The 12,055-nt window shown below is 38.5% G+C and overlaps 1 protein-coding gene across 1 annotated transcript; it reads right to left on the reverse strand.

The window, feature by feature from the left end:
* Positions 1 to 9,741, reverse strand: si:ch211-161c3.6 (high mobility group protein HMGI-C). The gene is given in 7 exon segments (XM_034689054.1): positions 1 to 2,685; positions 5,438 to 5,476; positions 5,626 to 5,676; positions 7,856 to 7,939; positions 8,115 to 8,155; positions 8,158 to 8,283; positions 9,479 to 9,741. Coding segments are annotated over 6 exon segments (360 nt in total). The 5' UTR covers positions 8,219 to 8,283; positions 9,479 to 9,741; the 3' UTR covers positions 1 to 2,601.
* Between the last annotated feature and the right edge of the window lie 2,314 nt (positions 9,742 to 12,055).

Below are 12,055 nucleotides of genomic sequence, written 5' to 3' on the forward strand. Positions count from 1 at the left end.
AGGTGGAGAAATCAGAACAGGGGCAGAATGGATTTTTTTCACTTTCTTATGAACAGGTTTCACTTTGTCCACAGGGGGCACCAGACTCAAACAAAATTGAAAAGTTCCCCCCACAGGAGCTTTAATTTTTTTTTCTTGGTCAAAAAAGAATGCAATTGATTAAGCGTTGAGCATCAATTAATGACTCAATGTATTGGGCGAGTTATAATAAAAATGAACTGTGGATGATATCTTGTGGTTTTTCCCTTTGTGTCATGTATTTCAGCACTGTGGTTACTTGCTGCCCTTTCTTTAAAATCACATGAATTAAGAGTGTCACACAATACAATTTACAGTGTAAGAATCAGAAAATACATGATGTAGTAAAAATGAGAAAGGAGGTAAGCGACCCAAAACAAACAAACGAAAAAAAAAAAAGTATTTCATAAGGAAACTACACACTAAAAAGCAAGTATTTCATCAAGTTGTTGTAAACTATTGGCTGCATTTTTATTTCCCAGGAGAACAATCTGAGTCTCACTTCAGCTTTAAACAAATACAGTTTTTTTGTTTATTAAGAAAAGACACTTTTATTTGTACACTGGTAGTACAATCCTCTGCTGGAGTGTACCGTCTGCTTCTGTGTGTATAAAAGCCTTAAAACCCTTTGCCTGTCTGTGTTATACAGCTGTGTGTTACACTGTGTGTGTGTGTGTGTGTTGTGTGTGTGTGTGTGTGTGTGTGTGTGTGTGTGTGTGTGTGTGTGTGTGTGTGTGTGTGTGTGTGTGTGTGTGTGTGTGTAGCTGCTGCTGAGGGAGTGGAGCTTTGCTTTGATGGAGATCATCTGTCCTTTGTGTTATGAGGTAGAATGAGATTTTAAGAAACTGAGGGCAACAGGTTTCATTGAGGTCTTTGTGTCAAGGCATACTGGTAATGTCAAATACAGATCAGAAATGCACAACAAACACAGCACAATAATTATTACTGAGTAGACTGACAACATGTTCCTGAATAGCTTTGTACTGAGGTTTCAATATGGTGTAAAAGCACTGTAATAGTAAATCCTGAGTGTGGTAAAAATGACATGTCAACACTGTTGTTGACTTATTATATGAATGGTTTTCTTTCCAAAATGAGACATCAAGTACAAACTTTTTGGTGCTTCTTAAAAAAATAGCTGCAAGATTGAAGGAAAAAAAACCTGAAAACTGAACACTTTTTTTAACTGACATTTGATGCAATGTAATTCAACGCATTTTAAGTATGATCAAGACCAGAAAACAATTCTCTCTTTAATCAGATTTATCATTTTGGAATCAAACCATTCATGTCTGCTTTATAACAATAACTTCAGAGCACCATGTTAATGTAACATTAATAAAATATGTCACTGTCTTGCTCCCATTTCACACGACAATTCATGATGCTAGGATTTAGAAACATGTTTTAATAAACTGGTTAAGTTTGTTTCCTTTCTTTAACGCCCCTCATCTAGCCTGTAGCCCTTTCCCCTCTCCACTCAGCCACCATACACACACACATACATACACAGAAACACTCACACAAACAGTGAGAGGTTCAGGGAGGCAGAAGTCTTTAAAAGAAAAGTTGAACATTTTGGGAAATACTCTTCATGGCTTTCTTGCCTGGAGTTAGGCTGGATTCAAACAGCGCTTGTTTTTTGCGGCAAAAGTAATTTCCTTTTTTTTGAGCCAGTTGTTTTTGAAGGCAGAAGCATTTTGCAAGCTCCTAAAACACAACAGGGAACTCACATTTTAGATGCCTTAAGTGCCTTACATTTTTGCAGGCGCACTCTAAACGCTGCCAGTTATAAATCTTCAATACCATTTGTCTTTTTCAATCCTTGTCCAGTGGTATATGAAGGTAAAGATATGCAAGTTTACTGCACTTCAAAACCCTTGTTCGGCTAAGGATAGGGGATTTCTGTTATTAGCAGGCCACAATTAGAAAAAGCATATAAACTGCTCTTATTCTTTTTTGTAGGTTTCGATAAAAAAATGCATGAAAAAGCATGTTCGATGAGGGCATTGACTCGGAAACAGTTGCCTTGCTTTGACAGAAGTTAAACAATATCAACCACCAGCACCTCTTGACGTTAAAGGCATATGGCAACTGTTAAAACTGTAAATAGTCTGATCAACTTTGGTTTTTACAGTTATAAACACATGGGATGGTAACATGTTAAAGAGTGAGAGATGTTTGGTGAATTTTGTTACCGTAGACAAAGCTAGGCTGACTGTTTCCCTCCATTCTTTGAGCTAGGCGAAGCTAATTAGCAGCTAATAGTAGCTAAATGTTTCAGTTATATGGAAATCAACTCCTCCCCAAGACTTTTGCCAAGAAAGCGAAAAATGCATTTCTCAAGATGCTGAACTTATCTAAAATGCCATATCCAATGATCAAATTCTTCCAATGCTAAAACTAATCTCTAACAGTGAACCAAGTGTGATACTGGGAGAAGAAACGGCTGTCTGCAATGATTTGTATTGTGTGTTTGCGTTTGTGTGTGTAGGTGTTCCTGAATCCCCATCACAGATAGGAGTCACATTGAACCCCTGTTTGTTTGAGGCCAACCTTGAGGTAGGTAGAGAGGCGTCCTTTCTACTCCCCTTCCTCCTGCTCTGCAACCTGAGATGACGAGGGCTCAAGGTGTGAAGGACCCTCCTCAGCTTCCTCTGAAGGACCCTGGAAAAACCAAAACCCCAGTCATTCTGTGTTATTATCCAATCTCTTGGTCTTGTGACTCATTATACAGAGTTAATGAATCAATACTAGAGAGAACAAATGAATACATGATTGAGTCTAGTAATTTCATTGAGTGATAGCGTGCAGGGAAGTCGGTCCAGCTGTCAGACCTCAAAAATGTGAGGGAAGACGACGGGTTATGTCAGGAAACCAAGAAGACAAAGGAAGAGAGCAGTTAGATCAGGTTTCCCCTCTCTGCATTGACTCATTCTTCCCCTTCGTGTGCGTGCGTCTGTGAAAAGGGAGTCTGTCACAACGGTTTCAGTTCTTGAAGCATCTCTGCCTAACTGAACAGAGGATGCGATAAGGCGGGCGAGGGGCAGAGAGACAACTGCCCGCTTTGGTGAAGAGCTGTTTCGCAATTTTTGTGTTTGAAAAAATGAACAAGATGGCTTAAAGAAGCAAAGTTTCTCAGAAACACTGGGCGTATAACGTAAATCACAAAAACTGGATGTCAAGAAAGGATGTTTGGAGGTGTATCTGGGGAATTCAGAACCGGCATCAGTACATTTCCAAGAACTCGTCATATCCTCATAGAGTCAGTTCAGGTAAAGCAGAAAAAAAACATGTGTATTGGTTGTGCTGCTGTGTTTTTATATTGGTCCCATGTGATTCAAAGTTTAATATTCGTAAATAATTTAATAAGAGGTGAAATGCTAATTATCTACAACGACTGTTGTGAAAGCTGGATAAAAATACAAAAAATTATAAAAATATGCAAAAATGCTAAATGTACGTTCATGAAACAAACATGGAAGTATCTGATCTGATCTGATTTGGACAAAGCACTAGAATATAGAGAGGTCAGAGAAGTGAGTGCATCATCCTGATGGCCCTAGAGCAGAAGCTTTCTAGTAGCCTCTCGCTCTGTTGGATTTGTGGTCATAATGTGTTTATCAGTTTGCTGAAGGCAGAATAGTTTAAACAGCAGCTGGAGCAGTTTACACCTGTTTCTTGTTTATACCTAGGCGTACCACAGTCTACGAATAAACACTAGTAGAAATTCTTTGAGGAAGGCAGAGTGACATCTTACCCTCCTTACATATACATATACACTGTACATGTACAGTCCACACAGATACATTGAACAACATGTCCATTTGGATCTAGATATCATGAATGTGTGAATACATCAAGACTTTTCAAATGCGTATGTGGGCATGCTTGTATAATTATCTTATTAGGATTTGTAAAGATGATATTGAAGCAGATATACTCAGTGTTTTAGAGAGCTGCGTAAAGCTTTCAGGTTATTGTAAGTTTTTTAGTTATTTGTCATCGTCTTCTCTTCAAGTTCCTTGTACATCACAGTTGCTCTAATGAAGCAAAACATAATTGCATTTTCAAATGGCCTCATGTCATAATAAAATCACACTTAGTTGTGTTTTTCATAAGGCATTTTTACTATTTCGTCCACTCCATTTTTATATACTACAGCAAACGGAGAGTTCATTTTGATCCTGTTATCTCTAGGGATTGTTAATTATTCTATATTTTCTCAAAGTACCAACACTTCTTATCTTTTAACAATGTGTTGAGTTTTGACTGATCAAGATAAAGAAAGGGTATACTCCTAAAATAAATGTGTTCATTTATGACATGAAAAAGGTTTTTTGTTTTTCTCAAGATTGCGCTTTATACGTTTTTTTTGGAACTCTAGTTTGAGGGCCTTGTTATTGCGAACACATCAGATTCCAGCTCCCACGGTCATAACTGAACAGTCTGTGTTAGACCTTTATTTTCAACTAAATTCTGATGCGTGGATCAGTATTACTGTATGTAGTCCTTTACAGACATATTCAGCCTAAACCAGCTGTAACAACTGTCTAATCATCAATTATACATGCTGAGATGATTGAAATCCCAATCGCTTACAACATTGCATGGAATAAGAAGAAAGAAACTGTTGTTTCTCCATCATACCAAGTTCATTATCACTGTATCTTTAAAGAAAGCATTTTTTTTAAACAAATATTTAACTTGTGGTCTCAAGATACCAGCATTGACATAAAAGGCTTTCCACGGCTTCAGTAAACATTACTGACTTAAAGCCTGTCTGCATTAGTCTTAGTATGTTTTATAAAGTGGAAACTGAGCGCATATCAAAATTAAAAAGTGGAACAGCTTGACTCATGAATTCTCAAGTTGTTTTCTGCTTTAGCACAGTGACTAACTGAAAAGTTTGATATGAAGTTCAGGTTTAATGCTTATCACAAGCTTATTGCATTTCTGAAGAGTTAAATGAGAACATCTCAGTCAATCAGCTCAGCTTTTGCATCACAAATGTGACTGATATTAGTCAAAAGTTAGGTGTGTGACACAAAATGAGATTTCTGTTTAACTGAATCAGCAACTGAGCACACCCTTAGTCATACAATCTCAGAATGACATTAGCTTCAGTTTGCTTAAAGTTAACTCCAAATTAACTACTATTTGCAAGGATTTAAGAACTCTGTGACTAACCTTCTGCTCAGTTTGTTCATTTTTTAAAAACTTTTAATGTATTATTGAACATGACTTTGGGAGGTTTTGAGAGATGTATTCAGTTTAAAACATACACAACCCTTGTTTCGGTCATTTAACCACAGGGCCATTCAAACCAAATTGACTCTGCTGTCGTAGAAACCTGTGGTATGAAATGCCACATCGAAACAAAAACTGGACCACCCGTTAAAGATTTGGTTTCCCTCACCTGCTGCTCTTCAGTCACTCCTTGAACTACTTTCTGGGGCTGTGGACAGATAGAGAACAGAATTAATTAAACTTGAAGGAAAAGCTGCCCTACACGATTGCACAGCTCCAGCAGACGCTCTGGAGGCCTCACACATAAATTTACAATTAACTCCATTATGTCTCTAACTGTCAACGATTGCTCCATACCCATTTCCTCGGTCGCCCACGTGGTCGTCTCTCTCCAACAGGCTCTACTTTCTAAGAAAGAGCACAAGAATGATTAAAAGGAAGCTTCAGATTTTAACCTGTCAAATTGATCCACAAATGAAGATTATTGTACGTTTAATTAGAGTATTGTCGTTATAAGACTTTTGCAGAGACTATTTTTAAATGCAAGACTTCTGCAGGGATGGTTCACGTTATCTATTTAAAACTTGAGAAAATAAATAAATAAATATAAATACAAAAGTTAATCCTTTGATATGATTTTACTCTCCAATTCAATTCAATTCAATTCAATTCAAAACCTTTATTTGTTCTCGAAAAAGACATTGAGGTTTCCCTCTTTTTCAATGTCGTCGAGATCACAGGCACATTAGAAACAACGAACAAACACACAATCATTCACAAAAAAATAGATTAATTAAAACAGATACAATTTGAAACACAGTGGTCAGAGATCAAAGTCTTAAACTCTGCAAAAGAGGAAATGGATATCAACTTTAAAGTCTGTTGGAGGGTATTCCATGATTTAAGGGCATCATCACTCTTGCGCAGTCATTGTCAACAACTGAGCCTTTTAGTGATGAACAGGGACATCAATTATTTTCTTTGTCAAATCATCCTATGACACATAAGCATGCACAGCATCTGCATAGCTGTTAATCACATTCAATCCTGAATACTCATAAGCCTTCGCCGCATATTGATCCAAACAAAACAAAATGTGTGAATAGCATGTGTTACAGCAGGCTCCTGCATGAAATATTTTCTACTGATTTGTTGTAATAATGTAATTGCTTCTTAATTTATACGGATTAAGTTTAACCCTGCTTTTCTTGTTGGTCCTGTGTGCAAGACAAGTGAAGTAACTTAAAGCCATGGAAGTCATAATAAGACTAGTTGATACGTGTTATTTCTGCTACATGCAACACATTCACAGGAAGTTCCTGTAAATCTCTGTGTCTGAGTGGAAAGCTGCCAAAAGTGTCAAACAATGACTTTGCCTCCAGAAGATCTTAAAGAAAAGATTTGAAAAGGAAAAACAATATCTTCACTTGGAGGGAAACTGGAAAAATCTACAATAACTCTGCAAACAGCTGCATTTTTCACAAACGGACGTGGCCATAGTTGCTCTTTTAGCAGGTCGGGAAGCGATGATGATATTTCATCAATCAGCTGTAAACTGATTGCAAAGTATAATTTGATGTAGACACAATACTTCGTAAGACGGGGTGTTTTTGGTGTGATGAGATTGATCCAACTTTGCCAACTGACAGATTGAAGAAATACAAATTTTTTTTAGGCCTGTAGTTTGAAATGTTTGATCTTGATATCTGAGATTTTCTGAGTTATTTCTTACAAATCTATGACTAAATAATCTCCATCAATATAATCTTTTTCATCCACAACCTTTGACTTAATTCAAAAAGTCACATTTTTTATTATCAATTACCTGCATTGACCCTGATCAACATCAACGATGCACAAACCCCCTGATGTTTTAGCTTGACTTGTAAGATGGGGCTCATTTTCGACCCCATGATACATTTTTTAATACAATACATATTTTTTTAAAGATGAAAAATGTGAAAAAACTTGAACTTTCCATTTAAGAAATATAGAGGGACAAGTTTGAAATTATCCCCGTGAAATTTGACTGCATCAGAGGTCTGAGGCTTAGAATGTAAATAATAATGTATGGTATTGGTATACAGTAATAATGTATTGATTAGTAGGTGCATTCTGACACTTTACTCCAATTTCTCAATGACTGAGTCATTCACGCCTCTGAAAGATAACAGCTGCTTTTGCACTGACGAGTCCATCTCTGAGTACTGACCAACAGGCTGCAGTGATTTAATGATATCTTATCTTTTCTCTGTTTTCAGCTAATATTTTCCCTTAAAATCTCTGACTATCAGTATCCTATAGTGACATATAAATCTTTGCATTGTGCATTACATATAAATCTGTTGGATTGATGTAATACAGATGGAAAGATAAACTCATAATCCCTAAGATCACACACAGTAAGTTTTAAACATGGAGGCAGCACCACGTGCTATTGTAGGATTGAAGTCTGAGAGTTCTGAAGCAAGGGGTCATTCTAATTGGAGTATTTTGAAAATACGTTTAAATTTACCTCTGATAAAATAGTGCAGTGCATGTTAAAAATCTGAAATAAAAGTTTCATGATATTATGATCGGTCACAACCTTCAGTGCAGTTTTGGGGCCTTTGTTCTTGCTGCCCTTCGGCCGTCCTCTCGGTCGCTTTGGAGTTGGTGGTCCAACAGGCTCCTGGAAGAGACAGCGATGAAATGTAGAGACAAAAATAAAGGCATAAGTTTCTGCAGACACTTTATCAATTAGCCCTATCTTTCATAATGACTTTTTGATTTTTAAGTGATGTTCTTTATGTTTTAAATGAAAGAAAGGAGCTGATCAACATCTCTTTTTAAGACTGAAGTTGTACCTGTTGCTGTTTGCGTGGCCGGCCCCGGCCCCTGCGCTGAGCTCAGGAGGTGACAGGGCAGTGCTCGGCTCAGGAGACGGTTCTTTGGTCCCACTGCTACTCATGCCTGCGTCTGTCCACCTGCTTCAAAGAGTGCGGGCATCAAAGCCTGGAGGAGCGGCCTCAAGGGCTTAAGAGGAGAAGAACCTAAGTATCAGAAGCTACAGATGTGAGCAATGAAAAGTGGAAAAAAAGAGCTCCTTCTCAATGCAGTGCAGCAATCATCTCTTATAATATGCTTTGTCATGTCACTTTCATTCCTTTCCTCTTTGAACAACAACCACAGTGAGTTTCAATTAGTGCTTAATGTATTATTAAAAGGATAACTCAGAATAACACAGGGCATTTTCCAAGAGCAAGCGTGGGAACTGCTTAAACATAAGCCTTGGCACCCGGTGGATCGGAACACAGACAGGGCTCTGGCAAACGCAGGGAAACATGAGAGTGGTGTCCAGCGACTAAAAGTAGCACAGATATTCACAACTCAATCTACCGTCCAAAATCTACATCTACTGTACTGCACACTGCCTTTCCATCTGTCCTCTGTGAGGAATTTCTCAATGGGGCTGAGCATGTTGTAGGCGTGCTGATGCTGCTACAACTTTAACTGTAAAACAAGACCATAATTCACTACCACAAACACACATAAGTATGACAAAACAACCATTCGACAAGGAAAAAAATCACTGCAATCACTACTGACAAATCACAGTTTTCAGTTTACCAACAGTTGACTGATCAATTAGTCACTGATAGGAAAAAGTATTTTTAAAGAAATCCTAAACATTACTTTTCATGCAAAAACATTTATAGTAGAAGTTTCTTAATGGTGAACTTTTTCTACTTAGTAAACTTGATATATTCATTCTCATTACTACATCTAATGACAATGTTTCAATGGGTTCATGAATTTGTGGACATTTATTATTATCATCATTTATTTATCTGACCTTTTTCCCATATTTACAACCCAAATGAAACACAATTTAGCAAGAAGATATCTAAACATGTTATCAGATACAGGAAATTAAATAGTGACAAAATGTCCCTTAGCAACAGTTCAAAGCTTAAATAATCAATTGCACATAAGACAAATCAGCAACACTGAAATCTGCCAAAAAAAATCTCAAAGCACTAATCGGTTAACGAAATGGCTGATGATTCATTTTCTGATGATCGACTAATCTTCGATCAGCTTATTTTTCATTCGGCCTATTCGTTGTTTAGCTTTAGTTAATAATTGGTCTGATTTTAAGTACACATTTATCTGTAAACAAAACACATTGTTGTAATTTTATGTTTCCAATTACTTCATAATAACTTACTCGATTTTGTTAATACACTAAAACGGCAAATGACAACTTCACCCTGGCTGGTTTCATGTCCCGTGGTGGTCGTTTTCCACAGCTTCTAGCTCCGTCAGGAATGTGCCAAACACTAATTGCCAACACAGCCTATCAAACCGGCCGCACTGAAGCAGGAAGTCAGAGTAATTTGAGAAAATCGACGTCTTCGAAGAAAGGACTTCGAGCCAAACGCGACGCACGACGTCGTTTGGTCGCTATTAAACTCATTTTGGAGCCTGAAAACAGCGTCCTGCACTTCTTCTCCTGCAGCAGCACACCCGTCCGCTTAACTCGGCTGTTTGGCAGTCAAGTACGGGACTCAATGTACTTTTTGCATATGGGCGGCAATTGAGACCATAAAAAACACATTCTTTTACAGTATCATAAGTAGGTGCGTAAAGCGCTCGTGCAGTTTGTCCGTGCGCTTAAACCTTTCCCACTTTCTCAGAGGTATCGGGCTCAAGTTAAACGCCAAAAATACTCGAGGCTATCAGTGTGCTAAAACGTAAAGTCTGCGCTTCCTAAACAACATCCCCCCTGCTTCCATCACTTGCGCAATCGTTCTTAAATGTGCTGGTTTTGGCAGAGATAACAGGTCCGCCAAAGAAGAAGGAGAAGTGGATGGACAAGGAGCAAGCAAAGAAAAGTTAACCGAAAAGGACAAAGGCGAGGAACACAGGTGCAAAAGCTCTCTTTTCAAAGCCAGCCACAACATACACACGCAGCCTACTCTACACACACACACACACACACACATATGCATTCAGGCTATAGGCTCCATGTTCAGCCTGAGTGATCCTGTTCATGCAGGCGGCCACAAACGCAACACAGGGCTGAGAGAGAGAGAGAGGGAGAGAGAGAGAGAGAGAGAGAGAGAGAGAGAGAGGGGGAGAGCTGAACTTACCTTGAGTCGGTTTGCAGTTTTACCTGGAAGTTTACACCGTCAGCTCACTTTGTGCTCGTGCACAACTATGAAAATGTTAGTGTATCGACCGCCTCATTGGCTGGAATGAAAGGGTAAACTCACTCTCTCTCTCTCTCTCTCTCTCTCTCTCTCTCTCTCTCTCTCTCTCCCTCCCTTCCTCTCTCTCTCTCGCTCTCTCTCTCTGCCCCCCCTCTCTCTCTCCTCCTCCTCTAATCGGAAATGTGTGTGATCCCCCCAGACGTCCAGTCACGAATACCCCAGTTGCAGTATAATTGGGGGTTGTAGCTGAGCAGTATGCATTGCATACTTTCTCTATTAAAGCATGTTTCAAGAAAGAACGAGGGTAGGAGGGTTGAAACAGAGAGGACCCCGCCCAGAAAGGCTCATCGGACCACCCACAAGAGAGGGGAGAGAGAGAGGAAGAGAACGAGAGACAGGGAAAGAGAGAGAGAGAGAAAGAGGCATCAGACATGAGGGTAGAGTGGATCCGGGGTTCCCAAAGCTGGGTCCGGGGGCTGGGAAGTTCCCCACAGAACAGTAGGGAAAAAAAATTAAGTAGAAACGATATATAGGTCTATTTAGAGTAGAGGTTTCACTCTCACCTACAGTGTTATAGATACAATGCTGCAGTCAGAACAAAGGACAGAAATGTCAAATGGGGATTTTTAGACCAAAGTGAACTCGTGGTAGCTGTCTGCTGTGTATTGTTTATTGGCGGAAATTATCAAGCTTGGTTTGATCCACTTATTTTATTGTTTACTGTAAATGTAAGTATACATCATTTATTTTTGTGCAGAACATTAAAATATTTTTTATCTTATCTTATTACCTCCAAACTTCTGCAGACATTTTTAATTAAAAATTTTCAACCGACAAAATAAGAAATGAAAAATTCCGCACTCCTTGAGGTAACATGTTGGATTTTGTTTTTGTTCCATATTTGTTTGTTTAACATGCCTCCTCCATTTGACCAAGTTAAACCATAAATCTTCAATTTTAATCTTCAGAACAAAGCTCTGTAAATTTGCACAAACTGATGAATAGCGCTGGAAATATTTGAACCTCAGTGAGTGAATACACATTCCAGGGACGCCTAAAGCTGGGGCGCTCATGGAGTCATGTCAGGTGAGCGTGCTGGCATGAGACCAAAATATAAAGTTTTAGGTTACAAACATGAAGCACAGGGCTCCGTCTGAACTCTTCAAAGTATCAGTTTTACAGTGTGACTTAGACTTGCATTGAAACTATATCTTCTGTGAAAGCTGGTTGCTATATTGGGAAAAAAAAATCATAATCTTGAATCTACAGAAACAAATTCTCATTCAAACTGCCCACACACATGCAGTTACCATAACATGCATTAACAAAATAACAGGAACTATTTGCATGTTTTGTGGCTGCATTTATTTAATGTTTTAGTCATGATTCTCAGAAACTTTACTAACAGTTGCTGAGAAGTTTCAGTCATATATGTTTTTGATTAGTCATCACTATAAAGATTACTAAATGAAAGTGAACAGAATGACACTGAAAACATAACTGTCAACCTGCCATTTCCACACGTAGCTGTCTGCAGCAGGGGGATAATTGGCCGTCATTAGCTGGAGGGAACACTTCAGTCTTATTAGAAA

Source organism: Notolabrus celidotus, chromosome 1 (assembly GCF_009762535.1).
Source record: "Notolabrus celidotus isolate fNotCel1 chromosome 1, fNotCel1.pri, whole genome shotgun sequence".
Classification (NCBI taxonomy): Eukaryota; Metazoa; Chordata; class Actinopteri; order Labriformes; family Labridae; genus Notolabrus; species Notolabrus celidotus.